The 25745-nt window shown below is 33.2% G+C and overlaps 3 protein-coding genes across 3 annotated transcripts; 2 read left to right on the forward strand and 1 right to left on the reverse strand.

The window, feature by feature from the left end:
• Positions 1–929: 929 nt before the first annotated feature.
• LOC146914300 (fructose-1,6-bisphosphatase, cytosolic) lies at positions 930–7589 on the forward strand. The gene is made up of 12 exons (XM_085717168.1): positions 930–1232; positions 2716–2763; positions 3290–3364; positions 3438–3499; positions 3814–3880; positions 4208–4321; positions 4437–4523; positions 5241–5311; positions 5399–5464; positions 6365–6451; positions 6552–6627; positions 7287–7589. The coding sequence occupies exons 1-12, from the start codon at positions 1074–1076 to the stop codon at positions 7392–7394; spliced, it is 1020 nt and encodes a 339-aa protein (XP_085573294.1). The 5' UTR covers positions 930–1073; the 3' UTR covers positions 7395–7589.
• Positions 7590–10018: 2429 nt separating this feature from the next.
• On the forward strand, positions 10019–12237 carry LOC146914301 (sequence-specific DNA binding transcription factor). Its single transcript, XM_085717169.1, has 2 exons — positions 10019–10169; positions 10548–12237. The coding sequence occupies exon 2, from the start codon at positions 10616–10618 to the stop codon at positions 11969–11971; it is 1356 nt and encodes a 451-aa protein (XP_085573295.1). The 5' UTR covers positions 10019–10169; positions 10548–10615; the 3' UTR covers positions 11972–12237.
• Positions 12238–17076: 4839 nt separating this feature from the next.
• On the reverse strand, positions 17077–17754 carry LOC146914302 (uncharacterized). Its single transcript, XM_085721042.1, has one exon. The coding sequence runs from the start codon at positions 17752–17754 to the stop codon at positions 17077–17079; it is 678 nt and encodes a 225-aa protein (XP_085577168.1).
• Between the last annotated feature and the right edge of the window lie 7991 nt (positions 17755–25745).

Consider the following 25745-nt stretch of genomic DNA (forward strand, 5'->3'; position numbering starts at 1 on the left):
ACATTAATTGAGATATCTAAATATTGTATTAGGATTCAAGTTTTTTTTTAATTAAATAAAAATGATCATATTATAATAACTTGCAGTGCCAACATAACTGAAATTTCAACTGTCATAACCGACGTATTTCTCGCTCATCATTTGTAAAAATTAAAAAATTATGATATATTATCTATAACTCTTTTCTTTGACGCTCTGACTAAGGTCCATAAAATGTTAGAAGTGAAGTTGTTGAAGGAGGCAATATTAAATTACAATCATGATATTTATCTAACAATTTCGGAATATTTATTACATTTGTTTATTATTATCCTAAAAAATATACTCCTTCCGGTCACTATTATAAGCAAAACTCTACTTTTTAGATACATTGAATAATTAATGTATCTAGTCTTTATTATAGACTTGATACATTAATTATTCAATGTATCTAAAAAGTAGAGTTTTGTTTATAACAGTGACCGGAGGGAGTATAAAAAAAAACTTAAGAATAAAGAAAAGCTATAGCCGTTAATTTTGCCTCGAAAGCAGAAAACAGAAATGTTATCCAACGCAAAGCCACGAATGGGTATTTGATTCTATGAATGCCACGTGTCATTTCATCAAGTAGATAGCCCCATCCCTTTCTGGTTCTTCTCCCATCACCCAAAACATCGAACCCACCACCATTCCCCCTTCTCCTCACATAGCACATTGGTCCCTCTCACACTTTATCCTATACAATTGTTTTACTAAAGACTAAAGAAATAAAAATAAAATAAAAATTCTCTTAAGTGTATGTTTAGAATTTGGATAAATTGTTTTAGATGATTAATTTTTTAAAAAGTGAATAAGTGAGATGTCCGGAGTTCAAACACCGACACTTGCATATAACAATTCATGTCCCACGCCCTAGGGAGTAATATTGACAATATACAACTTTTTATTACAAGAAACAAGAAATAAATAACAATATAAGCGATGACGCACGAACACATATATATCTAAAGAATTTGGTACATACGTAGTTGATTGGTTTCAGTTACGATTGATTCATTCATTGATTGGAAGAAGATTTTGAAGATTCATCAAAAATGGACCACAGCGCAGATGCCCATCGTACAGACTTGATGACCATAACACGTTTTGTGTTGAATGAACAGTCTAAGCATCCTGAATCACGTGGAGATTTTACCATCTTGCTTAATAACATTGTTCTTGGTTGCAAATTTGTTTGTTCTGCTGTTAACAAGGTAGATACCTTCACTCTTTTTCGTTTTTGTTTTGTTTTGTTTTCATTTTTCATAGGTTTTCTGCACTTGACGTAATATGAGATTTTGAGTTACCATACTCAGGGCCACCACTGATCATAATTCTATGTTTCATAATTAATCTAAAAGTGTTTTAATACGAAGCACTGATACTTCTCGGATTAGGAGTGTCTTGGTGTCGGATACTTGTCGTGTCCGACACAGTGTCCGACACCGTCACATATAATTACACTGAATTATGTGATTTTCTCAAATTATTAGGAGTTTCGGTGTGTCAGTGTCCATATCATGTCTGGTGTCCTTGTTCGTATCAGTGCTTCATTAAACATGGGAATATTGTTATCAAGATTCATTTTGTTGTTGTAGTGTTGTATTCTTTGATACTGCCTGATTAAAAAAGGTTGATATGAAGTAAGGAAGGACACTCCTCGTATTAGGCATGTCTCAGTTTCATACATGTGTGAGTGTCAGACACCAACATATATAGTTACACTGAAATATGTTATTTTCTTAAATTATTATCCGTGTCGAGGTGTTAGTGTTTCTGTTGTGTCTGGTGTCTCTATATGTGTCTGTGATTGATATACAATTATGGTTGAAGAGACATCAAAAGTGGTTTTACTTTTACATTGCTGTTGTCTATTTATGTGTCCGTGATTGATATACAGTCATGGTTGAAGAGACATCAAAAGTGGTTTTAATTTTACATTGCTGTTGTAATTGTGGTTAAGCTGCCAATCTACGGTTTTGACGTTGTTGTGCAGACCTTTAAGTGTGTGTTTGGAATTGCGGTGGTGGTCGAGCCATTATCGCATTCAGTACCAAACATAAAAGGCTTAGACCCTATTTGGATAAACAACTTAATTTTATTTGGTATTAACACCCTGGTTTCTTTGACAAGCGGGCCTAGTAATCCGGAGTTTGGTTGAGAGGTAAGTAAAATCTGGCGCAAAATTGTTCCTTCCAAAAATCGAACTCAGGTTCTCCCAATCACTTGGATAAACAACTTAGCATAAGAGCTTATCATGATAAGTGCTTATTTATAAGCTATTTCTGTAACAAAAAGATAAAATAAAAATTGTTTTTGTATAACCTATTTTGGAGAACTTATGAAAGTAAGTTGAACACAGCTAATGAAATGTCAAAAGCTGTTTTGGTATAAGCTATTCTGCAGTTGCAATTGCAGTTGAAGATGAGTAGTAGTTGCAGAGACATCAAAAAGTGTTTTATGTTTTGAATAGCGTAGTTGTGGCTGTAATAGTATAATATAATTTGCAACTAAGATTTTAATTGTGGTCACATTGAGTTGATGCAACCACCAATATATTGAAGTCTTGATTGTGACATTACTGTTGCAATAATAGAACTGTGAATCTGTGATTACACCTGCAATTTATAGTCATGTTGATTATGATAATGAGATGTTGATGATATATTAAGTTATGAGATTTTGTTATATGTGTAGGCTGGTCTTGCGAAGCTCATTGGACTTGCAGGAGAGACCAATGTTCAGGTAAGTGTTCCCAAACAAACTTATAAGTATATGTCTCTTTCTTTCTTTACTTTATTGCTTTTAGAACTCAAAATAACTTAATTTTTGGTCGGATATGGGTTCACCGAAAGTGATTTTTAAAGAACTTGATTTTATAACATAGATTTGATTAAAATTCAATTTTCAGTGAAATAATTTATGTAAGAATATTTTTTTACTCTAAAATCAAATTTGATTTAGAACTTGGTGTAAAATTTTCAATTTTGAAAAAATACTACTTTTTCATCATGGTTAGTGAAATGGAGGTTTGGATATAAAATCACTTTTGATTGATGATGGTAATCAAAGTCAGTATCTTACTAAATGAATTGTTAAGAGATGAAATAGTAATGTACTGTAGCAAAATTTGAACAGGACACTATATTTTGCGATCTGCGATTAACAACACTGAGATGAAATCAATTTGGACACTCGCTATTGAAACCAAACACACATTAACTATTTGGTGTCATTTTTAATTTATTTTTCTTTATTGTTTTGAATGAAGGGCGAAGAACAGAAGAAGCTGGATGTTCTTTCCAATGAGGTGTTTTGCAAGGCTTTGATAAGCAGTGGCAGAACAGTGAGTGATTAATCAATTTGGTATTTAACAACTGAGTTTAATGGATGCTGACGATGATATGATGTTTTAACAGTGCATCTTGGTTTCTGAAGAAGATGAGGATGCAATATTCGTGGAGCCTACGCAGCGTGGAAAGTTGTTCACTCTCTCTGTTCTTTAGTAGTGTCAATTTTTATATTCTCTAAGAAGGTTTTAATTTGCAGTAGCGATTTTGTCGCGGTTGCATTGTGTCCACCAGATGCCGGTGTAATCAAGGTTTTGATTGAATTGCAATGTGCACTGTCATCAAAATTGTGACTGCATCAGTTGTATTTACTTGTACTTTACATCGTCAAGCATTGTGTCGCATGACATGATGTTGACAGTTTAAAACCTTCTAGGGAGAAGTTTAACTGTGATTTTTTGGTCTGATTAGTTAACACAGTCTTCTATTTTTTATTACGATTCAGGTACTGTGTTGTTTTTGATCCATTAGACGGCTCCTCCAACATTGATTGTGGTGTTTCCATTGGAACTGTATGATCCCTAATCCCTACTCAAATTTGTCTTGCAATTTTGTAACTATGTATCACAGACACTTCATATCGAAGGCATGCATGTCTGGTGTTCAACGTGTGTCTGTGTCCGATACCGGCATGACACAGACATGTGTGTTTACATTAAATTACTTTCATTTTCTCAAATTATTACATGTGTTGATGTATCAATTTCATGTCAAACGTTTGTGTCAGTGCTTCATAGATTTTGTTCTACTACGACTATTGTTACTGTTCTTGTTATGTGTAGAAGGATTGATATTTCATACTAACCGGATATTTCCGGTGTCAATTGAACATTTTGCAGATTTTTGGGATTTATATGATGAAAGATAACCATGAACCAATCATAGAAGATGTTCTGCAACCAGGGAAGAACATGTTGGCAGCTGGTTATTGCATGTACGGAAGCTCTTGCACGGTAATAATATTAATAAACTTGTATCTTTGTTCATTGATCGCGATTTTTTATGTCTTCATTCTAAAATTACAATGCATAATTACTCCATTACAATTTAAGATCTATTGATTTGCAGTTTGTGATAACCACTGGAAGTGGTGTTAATGGTTTCACCCTTGACCCTTCTCTTGGCGAGTTTATCCTAACTCACCCTGACATTAAGGTAATAAGCTGATAACATATGGATCGCTATTATAAATTGTTTTTCTCTCTGGATATGATTGCCTGCCTGCCTGTTCAGCTCTGACGAAAGTCGGGACCTTCTTAAGTTTCTATTTGCTCAAAACTTCATGAATCAAGCATTACTAGGTTATACGAACTTGCTCATTTCGAGGTAGGGTCTAAACTTGACTACCTTAATAGGTTGTCCATGGTAAACCAGTATTTAAAAATCACTTGGAACTCTAACAATGATCGAATACGCCCATTGGCAGTAGAAGCGCACACTCCTCGTCTTTATGGTGGCTTGATTGGTGTCTGTTCAACAAATTCAGGGAAAAACAAATGTGAGTTGAGTTTGCGCGTATATTCGTTTTTCCTTGTTTTTTATTAAACTGATGCCGGTTAAGTGACCGTATAAGCAACGATGGCAGAAAGGTTTGTGAGCTTCTACTTCCAGAAGGCAATGTCTGTCGTTGAAATTTTGAACGATTTTCAAGTACCGGTCTATGGTGGATCACCTATCGAATTGGTCCACTGTAGAATTTGCTTTATTTTTATCCTAGTTTGGTCGAAACCAGTATTGTTTAGAGCTTGACCTCTGCTCTCTATTGATATTTACCTATTTATTACGCAAACTTATTGTAATATTTAAATAGAGTAAAGAATCATGAATATCAACACCATTTGGTTAATTGTTGGTGTGTGGTTCTCTTTGCAGATCCCAAAGAAAGGCAAGATTTATTCGGTGAATGAAGGAAACGCCAAGAACTGGGACGGTCCTACCGCTGCGTACGTTTGAATTCAGTAATGTTATAATGTTTTCAAGCACTAAGATGGAAAATTTAACATTGCTGCAATTTGTTTATCTTATTACAGTTATGTGGAGAAATGCAAGTTTCCAACAGATGGTTCACCAGCAAAGTCTCTTAGATATATTGGAAGGTATTGCAGATTCTCAACCCTAGAAAGAGTCTAACATGCTTACTGCCCATGTATTAGGCCTTGTTTGGATAAAATAAACAAATATTCATTTTATAACATAAGCATCACGATAAGTACTTATATATAAGCTATTTCTATAACCAAAGCTTATAGCAATAGCTATTTCTACAAGCTATTTCTATAGTTAGATTGTTTTCCAATAAGCTATAAGTTGTTTTCATTAGCTAACCAAAGAGCTTATTGTTTTCCTGTAAGAAATAAGTTGTTTTTATTTGCTAACCAAAGAGCTTATGAACTCAGACAACTGCATCAAGCTGTAGACGTACTAGAGTCTATAATTATTAATGGTTGTTTTAATCAACAATTTCTAGTTTCACCAAAATCATCAATTATCTTTCATGAATTTTCATGCTTTTGTGTGGAACCATTTTTCAGCTTCTTGAGTCTGCATGTGATCTGTTCATAACTCTTGGAATTTTGTGTCCACTGACCCATTAGTGAAGAGTGTATGTATTCCTCATTAGTTATTGCCCACAAAAGTTGAACCAATTGGACTTAAGCCTCTATTCTATGCACTTGGTTTTATTTTTACAACCCTGTTATTGGTGTAAAGTATCCACCGACTTTACCGATTAACTTTTAGTGAAGTCCTCCATCCCAACCGCATTTTTTTTATTCACAAGACTCGAACCCGAGACCTTACTTAAGATATCTGAGTTCAGTTCCACTCGGACCAATGTGATGTATACTTCTTTTAGTTTGTCATTTGTGATGCTTAATAGTTTTTAAACAATAATTTAAGCTGAATAGTTAAGTTTTTTGAGCTTCATCTACAAAAAAAAAGTTTATTTAAGTTTCAACAACTTTTTTCATCTTATGATATTTTTGTACATTAAACAGCATGGTAGCTGATGTTCATCGTACATTGCTATATGGAGGTACCTTTTTGTACCCTGCTGACAAAAAGAGTCCAAATGGAAAACTTCGGTATGTTAAATTTAACCTCAATGTTTAAGCTAATATAATTTGTATTTGGTCTAATTATTTTAATTTTGATGGCTTAATTTAATTAATATTTTTAATGCAGTGTATTGTATGAAGTCTTCCCAATGTCCTTCTTGATGGAACAGGCAGGAGGACAGGCTTTCACCGGCAAGGAAAGGGTAATGCATCTTTATTGATTAATTTTTTTTTTCTTCGAAAAATATATAGGTTAAATTGTGTTTGTTTACCATAATAAAAATCACTTTTTAAAAAGAAGCTACTCAACAATTTCTCATTTTAAATAGGTTTTAGATTTTTCTTTTTTCTGCAGGTTCTCTTTTTCATTTTTTAATAATATGTAACCATATGATGCAAACTTCTAAAAGCAATTGTTTTGTTTTAAAAAGTGACTTTTACAAAAAGAAATTATAATAAACGAACCCTAATCCAATAAAACGATATTTGTTGAAAAGAATTTATTTTTACGGAAATAAACTTAGTGCATTTGATTCATAATAAGAGTAGAGATACATGGAAGAGATTTCAATAAAAGTATGGAAATTAGCATAACGTGGAGCTACCCTAACTAAGCTATGAGCAACTACATTGACTAGTCTCCGAACAAACTTTACATCAGAGTTCACTAAATCAGAAGCTAACAGACACCATCATATTTTTTTTTTCCTTCTTATAAATGTCTAATAAGGATCCTTTTTTGAATTCCTTAGAAGTTTAGAACTCATCCAACATGCTGATTTTACTACTTTAGCTGTGTGTTTTTAAACTATGATGAAAGCTTCATTTTTCCAATCAACTGATGAATCTTCTATGATATCAGGCACTTGATTTAATTCCAACAAAATTGCATGAAAGATCTCCCATATTTCTTGGTAGCTATGATGATATCGAGGAAATCAAAGCTCTTTATGCTGCAGAGGCTAAATAAGAGGATCATGAAAAATTTCCTTTTGTTTTTCACTACTTGCAAGCATTTATCCAATTGTTAGGCTAACAAGTGCCTATAAGAATTAAAACTTGTTTACCTTATCATGTATATGTATATTATTTTATAAGAAAACTTGTTAATGTGTTTGCCATGGTTATAGTTCTTTAATTAATGGAGAAACAACTTTAGATTAAATGACACTTATACATGTTACTACTATTGAAGCAAAACTGGTTTTAAAAATTGACAAAATTAATGTCAAAGATCTGATGTTAAAAATAATTAGTATAGAAAAAGGTAGTCTAATACTTACAGAGCTGGATCTAGCAGAAGGGGTTAGAGCCCCACAATTTGCTGGATCAGGATTCGAATTCTTGTTGAAAAAGTTATGCACATTTAATGTACGTGTCTCGAATAAAACTATTTTTAGTGAAGCAAACCTATAAGAAGGAAAAAACAAAGTCTCTAAAAGGGAAGTCTGATGCACAAAGCATCCGCTTACGCAGAGTCTGGGAAGGGGTCCCATCATTTGGTGTATTATACGTAGTCTTAGAGCTGTCAATTTGATGGGGTTTGGAATTTTCAGCCCTAACCCACATGTAAAGGGGGGGTTTAAAAAGAACATGAGAAAATTGGCTCCCTTTTACATAGACCTCAATAGTACTAAGCCCACTAAATATAAGATTAGCCCACAAGCCCCAATTTTTAAAGAGAATTTACTTAATTTTCAGGTTTTTTATGGTAAAGCTGTTGTGGTAGACAGTTGGGTCAATGCCGGAGCTCCGGTAACCCAAGGTGGTGGGCGGAAAATTTCCGGCAAAAATCTAGTGGTGGTTGAAGGAAAACGGTGGTTGGCAGACGGTGGTTGCCGGAGCTCCGATTATTGTTGGTGACTGTGATTTTTAATTAATAAAAAATATTTGTTTTTTCATTAATGGTTTTATTATGTTTTTTTTTTTCAAAAATAATAAGACTTACTTTTCACACCCAATGACATTCTCACGGGCCCTATTTTTTTTACAAAAATACTCCTGATTTGAATTATATAATCTGAACTAGATTGCCAGGAATATTCGGATTATATAATCTGAAATGGTCATTGTCCAGAATTTAAAATAGACTGATTTATTCATATTATTTTGATACCAAAATCATAAAATAAATGGAAATATAAATAAAGTTAAAAGGACAAAATGATACTAAAAATATCATTTTATTCTTATATCAATACATTTACAATAAAATAAAGCTTAAACTTAAAGTTTTTTAAACTTATTACATAAAATTTTCAAACCTATTGCTAGTCTATTAAAAACCCTAAGTTAAACCATCAGTGTAAGCTGATGGGGTAAAGTTTGTTTCCTTTATAGGGCGAAAGAGACTTATGAAAGGCCAACAATGGTAACACATTGTTGGAAAAGGAAGAGGAGGAGAAAGTGTGAGAAATGGTGAAGATTTGAAGGGTATTTATAGGGGAAATTTGTGAAAGTTGTGTTGCAAAGAATGCAACGACTCATAATGGTGAGTCAAAAAACGTGTTCAAAGGGTTTTACCAACCATTAAAACTGGTAAAATCCTTTGAAATACGTGTTCCGTTAGTTACATAACACCATCCAAAAGTCTGACTTGTTTCGGATTGTATAATCCGAAAATTATAGGGTGATGGATGTTTTGGATTATATAATCCTAAATAGCTCAGGACATAATTTTTTTGTGTAGTCCACATTCAACCGACAGTTTCTGTGATCTACGATGTCCATAAAATTCTATAAATATGAAAGACAAATTAAGGAGAATGCAAAAAGGAAATAAAATGAACCAGAATGGAGGACAATACATATTTAAGAAGAATCAGCCGATCACCCAAAGACAAATTCTTACTCTTCCAACCAGACAATCTACTTCTAATCCGATCAACAAAGGGTACCAAAATTAAAATTTTCTCGGATCACCATCAATAAACAGTCTCAAATAAACAAAAGACAGACTGTCATGTTTACATATCATAAAAAAAATGATATAGCTCCATTACTTGATTTGATAATTATTTATTTGGGTTTTGCTAGAATACACCCTTTATGAAGGTGTATTTTAGCAAGTTATAACTAAAAAGTTGATAATCACACCTTAAAATGTGGATTGCTAAAAAACACCTTCATGGGTGTCTTCTATCAAAACCCTATTTATTTTCATTAATTTTCCATTCTTAAAAATAAAAATGGTGTGAATTGATATCATCTCAAAGAATAACTCATACTCCCTCCGTTTTTAAATATAATCAAAATTGACTTTTTAGATACATTCATTTAATGATGTATGTTGTTCATATTATTAACTACATGCGTTATTAAATGAATGAACCTAAAAAGTCAATTTTACTTGTATTTAAAAACGGAGTAAATCATATCGAGTATTATATCTTTTGGCCCCCACACCATAGTTTTTATACATTGAATCATTTGGTTTTTTTCCCTTTGTCACATTTGATTATTATATCCTTTTGAATAAAATATCAGTATAGTTGAAAAACTAACTTGCACACCACAAACCCTTTTTTGTCTTCTAGTGCTTCACTCGTTTTCTTCATTCATTATCTCTTTTGTTTTCTTCCATCATTCCCTTTCACTTTTCCTGAATTATGGCTTATTCATTTCTCATCATACTCTTCTTGAATTCATTCTGAGAAAAAGTTCCAATCTTTGCTTCTGGGTTTGTCAGATTTTCATCATATAAGTAGCAAAGTTTGAAGAATTCTTACTGTATAAGCCTTCAAAGGTGGTTTTTTTTCTTCATTTTTTATATATTTTTGTTGTGAATTTTGTTGAAAAATTGAACCTTTTCTTGTTTTGAGCATTTGGGTTGTTCTAAATTTTTGGTTTTTGATTTAGAATATTGGTTTGTGAAAATGGGTTTTGGAGAAATGTTCATGTTTGATTTTGGTGTTAATTTTATGTGAAGATCTTAGTGATATTGGTGTTTGAAGATTTTACTGTGTGGGGTTGGTGATTCTGTTAGTTGAATTGTTGAACTATTTTTTTGTTGATTTGGATTGGAATATTGGTTTGTGAAATTTGATTTTTAGGAGAAAGGTTCAAAGTGATGTTGGAAAATTGAATTGAGATGGGTTTTGTTTTGTATGATTTTAATGTGTAGGTTTGATGGAAATTGGATTTGAAATGGTTTGGTTTGATTTGAATTGATTTTGTTGTTGTTGAGAAGAAATGGAAGGGAATTTGTCTCAAGGAGGTATAGTTCAAGGTGATGGTGGTGGTGGTGGTTCTTTTGGTGGTTTTGATTTGCCGGGATCGATGCGAGTTCATCGTCAAGGGCAGAGTCCGCATACGATGAACCAACATCAAACTCATCCGTGTCAAGGGCCGGCGGTGCTTTCTTCGATTAATGAAGGTTTTCCTCTTACAATAGGGACGTTGAAGAACTGTGATCAGACGATGTCGATGAACGAGTTTAGTCAGGGAGATAGAAACAAACACTCGGGGAGTGAGGAAGATGAGCCGGAGGAAGGTGGTGATGGTCATCATCAAGAAGGAAGTAGAGGGAAAAAGGGGTCGCCTTGGCAGCGTGTGAAGTGGACTGATAAGATGGTGAGGCTTTTGATAACGGCGGTGTCTTATATTGGCGAGGACGGGAGTTCTGAAGGTGGTAGTGGTGGAAGGAAAAAATTTGCAGTGTTGCAGAAAAAGGGTAAGTGGAAATCTATTTCCAAGGTTATGGCTGAAAGGGGTTATCGTGTTTCGCCTCAGCAATGTGAGGATAAATTCAACGATCTTAATAAAAGGTATAAAAGGCTTAACGATATGCTTGGAAGGGGAACTTCCTGTCAAGTTGTTGAAAATCCGGCTTTGTTGGATGTAATTGAGTATCTTAACGAGAAAGAAAAGGATGATGTTAGAAAAATATTGAACTCGAAACATCTTTTCTATGAAGAGATGTGTTCTTACCATAATTGTAATAGATTGCATTTGCCGCATGATCCTGCATTGCAGCGGTCCTTGCAAATAGCTCTCCGAAATAGAGATGATCATGATAACGATGATGTGAGAAGGTCCTATCATGATGATCATGACGAGGATGATCATGATATGGAAACAGACGATCATGATGAGTTCGAAGAGAACTACGCTTCCCATGGTGATAGTCGAGGAATCTTTGGGGGATTGGGGGGAACTACGAAAAGACTAAGACAAGGCCAAGGCCATGAAGATGCTACTACTTTTGGAAATTCTTTAAATTGTCAGGAGTACCATAAAAGTTCGTATCCTCATGGACAGATGGTACAACCAGATGGAAATCAAGCTTTACCGGAAAACATGAAAGCAGCTTGGTTACAGAAGCAATGGGTTGAATCTCGCTCGGTTCAGTTAGAAGAACAGAAGCTACAGATTCAGATTGAGATGATGGAACTAGAGAAACAAAAATTCAAATGGGAGAGGTTTAGCAAGAAAAAAGACCGAGAGTTGGAGAAGTTCAAGCTGGAGAATGACAGAATGAAGATTGAGAATGAACGTATTGCTTTAGAACTGAAGCGAAAGGAGATCGGCGGCACCAGCTTTAACTAGGTTTGCTAATGTGCAAGCTTTTGTCAATGGCAATACATGCATGTTGCTCTTTCTTTTTCTTATAAAAATAAATATATTTTTCTTATGTCTTTGGTAATCTGTGGGATATTTAGTTGAAATTGTACAGTTTTGATGGGGTAACAAAGGAGAGAATTAAGAACCCCTGTTTATGTTTATATTTGGTGCAGAGAGATCATTGGTTACGCTTTTACATAAGTTGTGTTGCCTATATTTAATGAATGGTTAGTTGAACCATTAATCTTTCATTTTGGATTATCAAGTTTCAAATATTACTATATGTTGTTTGTGCTGACCTTTGTTCACAAGAGTGCCACAATAGTCCGCCGCCTTAACTATTTGTTACCGACAATAGACATAGATTAGCCACGAACACCAAACACGACACCGACACATACAAAATATGACACAAAACATGTCAGTGTCGTTTGAGTGTTAGACACGTACATGTTGGACACTCTGACACATCTTCAACCTGAAGTGTTCATGCTACATAGCTTCTTAATTATTTCTATCAAAATCGGTAAAACAGTAGTAGTGTAGATTGCATATTGTGACAAAGATTTTGCCTCTCTAGTATTTACTTCTACCAAAACCATGAAAGCTTAACATTAAAAATGTTCCTTTGACATAGGAAGCACCTAGATAATCACAAAAAGTCGTCCTTGGACCAAGAGAACACAAACAGGTAATAGCACTCACCAAAAAGGCGAAACAAATAATTACAGAGGCACAACTGCAGAATAATGTGAGAACCTATATGTAACTTATTTTGAACCGGTACTACACAAAACAAATACCAGGGGCAAGAACTATATGCTGCCGACAGCCCTTGTTTTGAAAACTCCCTATCATTTGTTCCGAAAAATGAACTGAAAATCAGTGTTGTTAAACGGTGGCCATGGCGTGGCAGAATTGTTTACAACCGCCATAGCCAATGTGTGAGGGGATGCTTACTATGGTGGCGCCCTATCTAAACCTAAGGGCCTGTCTAGGCTGTTTGCAGATTTGATTTTTCAGGCAGCAGGCTCAATTCTGTTATCATTTTTCGTCAGAATGCCGATTCTTGGAGTCCCTTTTACTGCTGTCGTGGTTTTCAGTCAGTTTGGTGTTATTTCCCAGGGTTCTAATTACATTATTGCTTTGGATCGGAATTGTGTGGAAGTTGTAGCGCTCTTAAGAAGTCCCTTCTTCTGCCGTATTTCGTAGTATCGTCGGTGAGAGCCATTGTTTAACAGGGAGTTTGATAGTATTTGTTCGTCATTTTTCCATTTATTTTGCTTCTATGTCCGCGAGCTCAACAAGCTTTATGCAGTCTTTGCAGTTTGTTGTTTTTGCTTCTTCCTTGGTTAAGGAGTCTTGTATCCAGTTTTCATAGAGTTGTGTCATCCCTCAACAAAACCTAAATGAATATGTTTCCCTAGTGAGTCGTCAGTTATCGCGGCAACATGAATCGTAGCGGGATTGTTTGTTCAAAATCACGCAAAGCAACTATTCTACTTGTTTTACACTAGCCATTTTTTCTTTTATCAAACAAGAAAATAAAATAACGAAGAAAATACATACCACATATAATATTGGAAATGAAAGAGAAACGACGGGGGAGAGAAGAATGCAGAAGTCTCCGATTTGTGAGGATATACACAAATGTAATTCAATTTTTTTAAAAGTTTAGAAGAAAGAAACATGGGAAACGCAATATTTCCCCTTTCAAATCTAATCGTCTATCTTCCTATGCGTGAACTGAACTAATCGTCAACAATATATAGACGTGGAAAAACTTCATGAGTGCATATTACATAAGAGCGTTGCTAAATATTACGAAAAATTTGTATACGAAAGTTAATAATGTGTCTTCAGAAAACACATTATCTACCGGAAAAAAAAAAAAAAAAACAATGTGTCTTATGAACCATTGTAAATCAACTGCTCAAAATTAACCTTGTGTCTCTTCAAAGTGTCTTCGTAAGAATGAACAATTTCAATTATACCAATGTGGATAATGAGAATAGGAAAATACCTAGGTCTCAATATCATATTTCTTCGTGAAAAATACCTTTTGCTCTCAAATCTCACAATAAAAGGGATGACAGTAGCATAGCCCACATATTTGCTAACATGATTTCTCAAACTATGTAGGGGTGTGGATAGAAGAAATCCCTCATTATCTTTCTCATTTGTATTTTTCTGACTTGGGCCTTAGTTCTTTTCTCAATTTAATATGTTTTAGGGATTGCTCTTTAGACTCTTAGCAATTGCTCAAAGACACTTCAAACTACTGAAAATATCCCCACCGGTTGATAACTACCGTTCTGCAGCAAAAGTAGTTAACTATTGTTCAGTGTTTTTTTTAGGTGTCTGCGAGTAATTGGTAGGTGACTAAAGAACAATCCCATATGTTTTTATTCATGTCTATGGCTTTTGGACCTTAACAGGCAATGTTGAGGTAAACATAATAACATAGCTTTTATTTATTGATATAGATTCATTAGTTAATTAGTTAATATTGCCTCAAATTTTTTTAACTAAGTTAAGATAAACTAAGAATTTGTTTTGAGGGGTTTTTGGATTGTTTTGGAGGATTGTGTCTATATTATAACATATATTTAAGATATTAAAAATATCAAAATAATACTTTATGTGATCATATAACAATTCAATCAAACTTCATTCTTTTTTTTTAAAACATTTTATAGTTCTCTTAATATATATGTAAAATAAAATTTCTCCCATTTTCTCCGTTATAAGAGTTTCCTCCTAAAACGGACCCTAAGATTCTACAAAGCTTAGTACTGGGATGGACTTTAAATACTAAAAAGCCATCCCGTAATATTAAATTTCGCCCAATATGAGTACACAAAGAAAAAGTGATTGTTCATCCAATCCCCTAACATTCCATTGACAAATTTTGACATATGTAATATGTCCTCTTAAAATCTCGTTTGAAGGAAAAAAACTTTCAAAGTCACAAACCTAAAAATTATTCAAGCCCTCACACATAACAATACATTTCATTTTATTATTTCAAAAACACACATTATTAAATTGTTTTATATTGTACCTTTTCAAAATTGTGTGTGTGTGCCTAAACAAATTATATTTGGAGTTGTGACCACATAATGTAACGCCGTTCGAAGACCTTTCTTTCTCGTACTAACATAGTCGATCAAACTAATGTGAAGACAAAAGTATGAGCCATGAGAAGAAATTAAAAAATTACAATACATATACTAATGAGTTAATTAAGGAATGATATAATAGAACACTCTTATGTGTGTCCATTTAGCTTTTTGTTGATTTGTTTATCAAACATCTTTGTTTTTTCTTTGATAAGAAATGAAATAGCTTTTTGTTAATTTGAAATTTCCATTAAAAAATGAAATGATAAGGTTTCATAGGCTAATGAATATACGAATAGTGTCCTTTGAGAAGCTCCAATAGTTACATATCGTGTGGCGTGTGCACCTCTTTTTTGCCTAAAATGGGAATTTTGAACTTTACCCTAAATGATATTTATTGTCACTGACGCCAGATAATTGGAATCAATGAATACCCAGATGTAGACATTTCCCAATTCCCACTATTTTCCACTCACTCTCCTTTTCTTCTTTAAAAAAACTTATAAACTTTAATATATTTAAGCTTTAATATATTTAATTATGCATTAACAAAACTTATAAGACTTTGATATTTTGAAAATATTTATAGAGATAAATCAAACTACATCTTATATTATCATTTGTCTTTATATAATGGATCTTGCTAACTTGTGCCATAAGACACAAGTTAAGGATTCTAAAAATAAGTATTTATTGAAAAGAATTAATTCACGTGAATTATTTAACTACTTGAGAAATAAATTAGCATAATTTTTAATGCAAAATTTTTGTGTCTAGTACATTAACATGTGCCCTAAGTGACATGTTAGCATTTTATATAATACTCCATCCGATTCTATTTATAAAATAATTGACTTTTTAGATTCATTAAGTAATTGATGTAACTTCTCTAGAATATAGACCAAATACATCATTTATGCAGTGAATCAAAAAAGTCAAATGTTTTTTATAAATAGGACCGGAGAGAGTAGTATAAGAATATGGTCAAACTAGGTAATTTATTCTGGGACAGAGGGAGTAGTTATCTATTTTTTTTTTTTGAAAAAGAACTATTATAAACTATTATAAACGGTTGTTGTGATAATAATCATTTTACAACTGTTTAATAAAAAAAATTAAATTTGTTATAAAAATAAATAAATTTTATTCTCCATTTCTTAAGATTATAAAGTCAAATTTCTAAGTTAATAAGATCTAATTCAATTAACATTGTCGATATTGTTAAATAGAACACTTTTCTTCAAGTTTATTTAAACTCAATGTCACAGTTTTATGTCAAATACTTACCATTTTATTTACCAACCAAAAGAAAAATTCAAATTCTTAGGACACCTCAAGAGCCTATCTACTAGTTATCGAAATATGAAAAAAGTGAATAATAGAAACCAAATACACAACAATGACGGCATTAATAAAGCTAGACGTGGCTTATAAACAGTGACTCCCTTTGTTGCTTTTATTTATCTTTCGTTTCAACTTTTATCATCTATTTGGTCTTTTTTGTTTTATCTTATGTTCATCTTTATCCCCATTTGACTTTGTGATTGATATTTCATTTCTGTTCGGGGTGTACTGATTTATAAAGAGAAGATTAGGGATGATAAAGAAGATTGGATTCCATATTACGGTTTATTTTGATGGAGTGGGTTGAAATTTTTATCACTTTAATTTTACGATCTTAGCCTATTATTTTAAATAGTTTGAACCTTCGAACTTTTTCCCGATTAAGTAGTCTTGTGATTATAAATTTACACAAGTACAAAATTTAGAGTTTATACTCGATCGATGTAATAAAATGTAATATCTATATCAATTGAGTTAAACTCACGTGAAAAACTTTTTTTTTTTTTAAACAATCAAAAATGAGATATATATTAACACAATAGAAGAATCTCAATAGCACAAGACGTGCCATAGAGACTCCCAAATATACACAGTGTCATTCAGGTCTTACAAAAGCAGAAACCATTAGCCAATGCCCAAACATTGAAAAAGGCTCGACCACCACCTATCAGTACCAAACATAAAGATGGCATTTTTGGCTTTCAGCCATCCTAAAGACAAGTATTTTACTTTGTCCAACAACCTGGGAATATGGATAATAGTATTATTAAATAACCTATTATTACGTTCAGTCCATAAGACCCAAGCACAGAGAAGCCAGATGAGCTGAAGAAACGACTTGTGAGCCTTACTAACACCTGTTGAATGAACAAACTGAACAAAATGATCAGACAAGACATTGGAGTCCACCCCCATAAAACCAATCCAATCGCGAACCAAGGCCCATAAAGAAGCAAACGTAGAACATGATAACAATAAATGTTGCGCCGATTCTATAGAACCACAACCTGAAACACACAAAGCGGCTTCCGAAGAGATGACACCTCTATAAACCAGATTAGATTTAGTGGGCAATCTGTCACGAAGCAGCCGCCATGCGAAAACTGATACCTTCAGAGGCACCTGCCTATGCCAAATCAACTCCGCTGTTGAGTCCGCAAGAGGTAAGTCTCTAGATGTCAGCACATGATACGCACCCCGAACCGAGTAACCCTCAGAAGGGTCGGGGAGCCACAACCACTGATCTGTAACATCAACATGCAAAGAAACATCAAAGAGTAAAGTCCTACACTCCTCTAACATTTCCTCCTCCCAAGCCCACAATCTCCGCCTCCACTGCCATGCCTCCCCCCCGGTTCCACTCCAAGAGAAAACAAAGTTGCCACCGTAATGGACTTGTTTTCATATAACTCAAATAACCTACGGAATCACACACACAAAGGAACCGACCCCAACCATCTATCAAACCAAAACAACATGTCAGTCTCGTCCCCCACCTTCTTTGTCACGCACTCCTCAAACCAACCGCCCCCAACACCACCGCCCCCATCTCTAATCCTCACCACCTCCCGCCACCACGAAGAACAACTCCGGCTCCCATCCTCCAACCTCCCACCTACCTCGCCATAATGGGCGACTAAAACTCTATACCAAAAACCACCCTTATCCACTAACATCCTCCAACACCATTTTCCTAGTAAGGCAACATAAAATTCCTTCAACTGTTTTACCCCCAACCCTCCGTACTCCTTTTGAAGGCAAATAGAACTCCACTATATCCAAGAAATTTTCCTATGATCCTCACCCCCTCCCCAAAAAAATTAATTAAATAAAGATTCAATGGAAGAGATTATACCTGACGGAGCTTTGAAGAAGGAAAGAGCATAGACAGGCAGAGAAGTCAAGACAGATTTGAGAAGAACTAATCGACCACCAAAAGAGAGGAAACGGCTATTCCAACCCGACAGTCTCGATTTAATACGATTCACAATAGGATCCCACAAACACAATCTCCGAGGATTACCACCAATAGGCAGACCCAAGTACAAGAAAGGAGCCTTTCCCACTTTACAATTTAGCACAGACGCGGCCTCATTCAACCAGGATGGTGCGATGTTAACCCTGACAAGTAAACTCTTATGAAAATTCACTTTCAGTCCCGACATAGCCTCAAAAATAATAAGAGCAGCTCTTAGAGCACGGACATTGGCCCAACTTTTAGTTCCCACCAACAAAGTATCGTCAGCAAATTGGAGGTGAGACACATGTGGGGCTATTTTCATATAGTATTTTTATGTGTTTGTGTCTTTTGGTTCTTTGGTTTGCATGTTGTTATATCACCAAGTGAGATAAAGGAAAGATTTACATGACTTTTGCTTTAACTTGGTCTATGCAGCTGAAACCTTAAAGGATATGATACTAGCTCTAAATACAAATAATGAATTGGCTATTTAGGAAAAGTGTGATCATGTTGAAGAGATAGTATAAGAAAAACTATAATGATTCATTCAAATCAAGTAGGTTTAACTGAACTGATAAGAATTAAACTAAAATGAATTTACTGCAATTTTTTAGATACAAGTGTAGAAATTGACTGAACATAAAATATTGAAGCCACTCTTTGAATCTTTCATTTTTTATTCAAATTTAGATAAGCCTGACATTATCTCAACGTGTTTAAATAAAATTGTTGAATTACAGGGGAAAAACAAAATAGAATTTGATTAGTAAACAATGTGGCATATAAAGTTTCAAATCTTTGAATTTGGCAATGATTGAAATGATTTAACTTCTACTTAATTTTTTTTTTGTAGAGATTGTAGTATGTGCTGATTCTATAAATGAAAAGATTTTAAACAATGTAAATAAAAAGTACTTGTCGGAGGCTTCACTCATTGGTGCGTTCATGATCATTTCATTTTACTCATTGACACATGTTTGCTAGCTTATTTTGGTTCTTTTCCTTAACATAGTTGTTTTTTATTTAGTTATAACCTGTCAACTATAGATATATGCAAAACTGATCATGTATTTTGCTTCCCATATAATATAACTATACCAATTAAGTTTTGGTGTTGATTGTTTATTGTTCCACATTAGTTTACGAGCCTCCAATGGAGTGCGAGGTGTAGGGCTTATGTGAAATTCTCTTTTCTACCTTTTATCTCCTTCTCATTCATATTATCCTTTTGTCAGTTGGAATGCTTGAGGTCAACCAGTTGGGGAAGAATGCCAATGTTTTGTCAGTTACATTGGAGTCATCGTTCGTCGAGAGGTTCCAATTAGTATGGAAAATTGGAGAAAAAAAGCCAAGGTTTTGTAAGATACTTTAGGTTTGTCATCGTTTATATATACGTACTCTGCACAGACTTTGCATTTTTATGCAAGTGTACATTAGATGTCATTTGTAATTAAGTTTGTGATCAACACATTATTGTTGTTTATTTCTATTAATGGATTACTAGAGTTTATAATATGTATATATATTTTTTGTCAAGTCAGTATCTTATTATGAAGCTTTTGGTTGTAGATTTGATTTTTAAAATAAAAAAAATTAGGACTTTTATTAGCGCTTTTCCCAAAGCGCTAAGAAACATCTATTTAAATATAGCACAAAAATAGGGCTATATTAGCGCTTTCCTGAAAGCGCTATTGAAAAGCTGCTATTTAATAGCGTTTAGAAAGCGCTATTATAAGGGTTCTGACCTATAATAGCGGGGGCTTTCTTAGCGCTTGACAAGCGCTATTAAACGCCCCAAATGAATGCTATAAAAGGGGTTTTTTGTAGTAGTGACAACAACCGGATTGACCTCCCCAATGCTGTAACCACTGAATAACTGAGTCTTAACCAACGATTTCATCAAAATATTTAGGCCTTCAGCCGCCAACAAAAACAAAAAAGGAGACAATGGATCACCTTGCCTTAACCCTCTCTTGAGCGGGAACTCATCTGTGGGGCTGCCATTTACTAAAACAGACGTTGTGGCTGTACTGATACACTCTCTAATCCACTTTCTCCACAACACAGGAAAGGACATACGGCCCAAAACAGAGTCGAAATAGCCCCAATCTACCGAGTCATACGCCTTTTCAAAATCCACTTTGAACAACATAAGATCTTTTTTCTTTTTACTGGCCTCATCAACAACTTCATTAGCTATCAGAATCCAATCCAAAATTTGCCTATTTTTGACAAAAGCCGACTGAGAGTCCGAAATAACAGAAGCAATAACCCGACGCAATCTATTAGCTAGCAGTTTAGGCAAAATTTTGTACAGACTCCCCACCAATGAGATAGGACGAAAGTCATTAAGCTTCTGGGGGCTATCCACTTTAGGAATTAGAGCAATAAAAGTAGCGTTGATACCTTTTGTCAATTTACCATTGCGGTGAAACTCTGACACAAAACGCATAATATCATCCTTCATGTCATGCCAAAAGTCCTTAATGATAATTATTTTGTTTGTCGTGAAAAACTTACGAACATTTACTCTAGTAAAAAAAATTATTTTGTTTGTCGTGATAATTTTTAATTTTTTTTTATATGAAGCATTATATTTTGAATGACAATTTTATATATTTTTAGAGTTATTAGTTAGATGTTTTTATTTTTTTGAATTGTCTTTTTATTTACATTCTATTGTATTTATTTTAATTAATATTTTTAAAAAATGATTGGGATGATATCTTAAATCATAAATGTGTAGATTCCTAACGGAATACAATCCAAAGAGAGGGATAGGAAATTATGAAACTTGCGTAGTGTTCATTGGCAACAAGCATTTAAAGCTTATCCTATTATCCATAAGTATTACATCATAGAAATAGATATGAATGCAAATAAAATAAAAATAAAACTTTGTAGTTGAGGTAAAAAAAAAAATTATTAAATTAATAATTTGAATATGAGAAGAGAAAGAAGCGGACACAAGAGGAGTTTAGTTCTTGTGTTACGTAGCACTCTCACTTTCTTTCACCAAGTTAATTTATGGGCACATGGGTCCTCCACCTTTCCTTGCTCAATATGGGCTTTGAGTGCTTTCTTTCTTAGGGCCCACATTGTGGCCCATTTACTGTCACCCTCTTTGTATAAGTGTTGATCTTGAAACTTTTAATTAGGGTTGGCACAGACCAAAACAAAAACTTCATTAGGAGCAGGCAATATGATAATGACATAGCTTTAGCAATTGTTGTTTAGTATGGTTTTTAAATAATTACCCATAAAATAATTATAACCCTAATTTAACCTTGGGATTGTTAAGGATTTTTTGGTGTCCTAGAATAGAAAAATGAGTAATGATATTGTGACATCCATTTGATGACAACTTTGTTGACAACCTTGTTTTTTTCACTTCTTATTGGTCAAAAACAATGGAGAGAGAAAAAGGAAGAGAGAGGATAACAATATCATGTGAGTATGAGAGAGAAAGTTGTCCAAAAGTTGTCAAAAAGTGGTTGTCAAAATATCATTTCTCATAAAAAATTGAGCAAGATATAAAGAAACTGCTACAGAGTCTCAGATCGAACAAAAGATGGATTGAACATGTCTTTTTAGGTAAGGGCAGTCATCACCACACAAGTCGGTTTTGTGGAGTTGTTTTTGGCCAGCCACAATTCTAAGATGTATCAGAGCCTTCATTATGATCCATTGGACTATCAACTATTAGGTTTCCGCTATCGGACCACCCATTATTTATGTACACGAACCAAACCCAATAGTGATGGTCGTGAGGGTGTGTGTTAAAGAGTCTCACATCAAACAAAAGATGATCTGAACATGTGTTTATAGGTAAAGGGCAATAGTCACCTCACAAGTTAGTTTTGTGGAGTTCTGTTAGACCCAATCACGATTTCTAAGAGAAACTAAATATTTTTTTCAAAGCTAAAGATTTATTAAAGAAAAAATGAAAAACAAAAGATTGAATGGATACATGGGCGATTATAAGGCACGGCGACCCCGGGCACTCGCCTAGGCTCCGACCCAAATTTTTGGCAATTTCTTATATAAACCCCTATAAATGTGTTGCAATTTTTTTCTGCCAATGCTTTATAATAATCCTGGCCCCACCACTGGATGGATATAAACATAGTCCAAAAAATAAAAATAAAAATTAAAGAATAATGTGATGGTGAACAATTTGTTAAATCATTTTTTTGAAGCGAATTTGTTAAATCATTTTTAAGTAACGGAGTGTGATGAACTTTTCCTTATTAATTTCACTATGGTATATGCACACATGCATTCATGTTCCAATGAATCTACGATATACCTTTTTTTACGGTAGTTTAAAAGTGAGAAGTGATAATGTGATTATTATTAAAAACTCTAACTTTTGCACGTGGTTATGATTGCTTAAAATTTACTCTCCACTATACCATGTTTTCTTAGTTGTTTACATCGTAGTACAAGCTTTAAAGGTGACATTTATATGCCACATCAAGCTTTCTTGGGAATAAAATGAAGAAAAAAAAAAGAGGTTGAAAATTCCACTAGGGAAGGTTCTATACAAAACAATGTTATCATTATAACTTGTGAAAAAGAAAAAATAACTCAAGTGGAGAAAAAGTCCATAAATTTAAAGCTAGATGTATAATATTTTTTACTAAATATAGCGGCTCAAAATTAATCATTGTACAATGTATATCACTCTAATGCTTATTATAAGGAAAAAAAATAAAAGAGGCAAGTGTAAAGAGAAATTCATAAAAAGTTAAAAATAATTTTAGCAGTATATTATTTTTAATACATCGATCATGGCTTGGTTCTCCAACTTGCAACTACAATTTGATCTTAAATAAAGTGAAAGAAATTTAAAAAGGAGCTAGGAAGATCAATCCTTTTATAATGAAACCTAAATTCAATCTCCTTTTATTTGGGTTTCCTTTAAGTTTCATTCACAAGAGTTAATCATATTAAAGATATCGTTAAATATAAGCAGCTCTTTCAACTGATATTTAAACATTAGTTCATCATATTATGGAAGTCTAAACCATTCTGCCAAACACAAATAAAATATGAATATCTTTTTTATGTTGGATTAAACTTTAATTTCTTCGTTATGTTGTGGGAGTCTAACTTGTTACATTAAAAAAGGAGTTAGGAAGATGAATCCTTTTAGTGATTAAACCTAAATTCCATCGTTTTTTATTTGGGTTTTTTTCAATTTTGATCCACGAGAGTTAATCATATTCAAGACATTGTCACACGTTAAATATGAGCAACTCTTTAAACTGCTATTCAAACATTATTTCTCATCTCAAAAATCTAAGTAATTATGTCGGACAAAAATTAAATATAAACATCTCTTCATACATGATTCAAACTTTTATTCGCTACATTGTAGGAGTATAACCTATTTCCAGTCATTGAAATATATTGTGGTATGCATTATTTTGTGACATATTTATTGATTAACTTGGACAACAATATTGAAGGGTAAGAGTAGAAAATTAATGTAGAGAGGGGGACAAAAAAAAGAATCAACTTGGTGGATTGCTTAGCTGGTGACAGAAAAATCTAAGGGTTAATCCACATGGTAGACAGAAGTAGATGTAAGTGTACATTCAAATCACATGCATACTCCCATGTGAATTAAACCTTTTGTCTACATGTAAAAATAAAATGTCTCTTGTAAATATAAAGTCAGCAAGATCCACAAAAATGTTACGTATTGAATGAATGAATGCATATGCATACGTTTTATTTGTTCTTGTAAAAAATGAATATATGATAACTGCACTAACCAATTTTTTATTCTTATTTTCAGTAATTTCCTTGTCTGCAAGGTCAGTCTGCAGTGACATAATTATTTTTTACCTTTAAAGAAATTTAATTTGTTTCTATAAATAAAAAATGAAAAATGAAGTGAGTTTGTTCTTTCTCCATGCTACGCTAACGTTTTTCACAATAAGGTAAAATATGATTAACTCCTTCGCATATGTTAAAACATATGGAGGATATGTCTTCATGAACTTAACTCAGTTGGTATGCATAATATATGCAAGGTTAGGATTCAAACCTCGACTACCACAAAAAAATATATATGGAGAATATCAAATTTTTATTACAAAGATATTAGTACGACAATTAAAAATGGAGGGAGTATGTGAGTGGTAAGGATTAATTAATTTTTGAAAATATCAAAATAGACCACCCTATACAATTTTACAAATTAAATTAAATAGATATGCTTCACCCGATAAGAAATGCATAATTCTTCTTTAAAAAAAAAGCATAATTCCGTTTTAAAGTTTTCTATGTCATATTGCAATTTGCAATTAGTTGCAGCCTACCATTAGAGTACTTTTCTTTTTGAGGCGATACATTGACGTACTTATCTACAAGAATTATTTAACAATATAGTATTTTATGTTTTATTTCAAAAAAAGAAATATAATATTTTATGTTTCTTTATACAACTATATTTTTCTGATTCACATAAACAAGTGCGTATGTGCATATGTCCTAAAAAAATAAATTGATTGGCATATATGATTTTAATCACCAATAAATATTGTTTCAGTTGGTAAGGAGTTGACTCACCTACAAAGTCGTAAATTCAACTCTTCTTGTTGATGTGATGACCTCTTTAGTGCATGATCTATCATCAAGTGCTCTTTAAACGTTGAGGTCTTTGAGCCTCGAAGTCCAACTCATCTAAACAATGGTTAAAAAAATGATTTTAATATTTTCATGTTTTTTTTTTTATCAACGAAAGGGAGATTAGAGATTTTAATGGAGAAGAAGAAATAAGGGAGGGGAGATATGTTAAAATGGCATGTTTTGTTTCGACATATAGATTGAAGAAATTTTAATGCAAGAAAAGTATCAACTACATTTTTAAGCCATATAATATTTAAAGTTATATTAAATATAAGGATATTTTAGTCTAAACTAAAACAATTATTCTATCCATTTCAAATATATAAATTTAACTAATAAGCAAACACATTTACAATAATTTTACTCATACAAAATATCAATGATATTGTTCTTGTGAGCATAACTCAATTGGTATGAACATTATATTATATATGTAGGGATTCAAACCTTGAATTATCCATTTATTCGTCTTAAATGTAAGAATTTCTAGTCACTAGATTATTAGAAAAAAAATGTAAATGATAGTAGCAGCACAAGAGATAGAGTGCATCTAATATAGATATGATCCAAAGGTAAAGCTTACTATTTTTATTATTTCTTTTTGTCAAATATTTTTGATAAATTTTAATAAAATAGTAGATTTATTTTCCATTTGACTATTACTATGATAAATTTAACAGCCGGCCCTAGT

The sequence above is a fragment of the Medicago sativa genome, chromosome 6 (assembly GCF_051527215.1).
Source record: "Medicago sativa cultivar Bolivia chromosome 6, Bolivia_mono, whole genome shotgun sequence".
NCBI classification, from domain to species: domain Eukaryota; kingdom Viridiplantae; phylum Streptophyta; class Magnoliopsida; order Fabales; family Fabaceae; genus Medicago; species Medicago sativa.

Coding starts and splice junctions, on each gene's coding strand:
- LOC146914301 (XM_085717169.1), top strand. CDS start 10,616: ATGGAAGGGAATTTGTCTCAAGGAGGTATAGTTCAAGGTGATGGTGGT.
- LOC146914300 (XM_085717168.1), top strand. CDS start 1,074: ATGGACCACAGCGCAGATGCCCATCGTACAGACTTGATGACCATAACA. Junction 4,322..4,436: donor TGTACGGAAGCTCTTGCACG/GTAATAATATTA, acceptor ATTGATTTGCAG/TTTGTGATAACCACTGGAAG. Junction 4,524..5,240: donor TAACTCACCCTGACATTAAG/GTAATAAGCTGA, acceptor TTCTCTTTGCAG/ATCCCAAAGAAAGGCAAGAT.
- LOC146914302 (XM_085721042.1), bottom strand. CDS start 17,754: ATGTTAGAGGAGTGTAGGACTTTACTCTTTGATGTTTCTTTGCATGTT.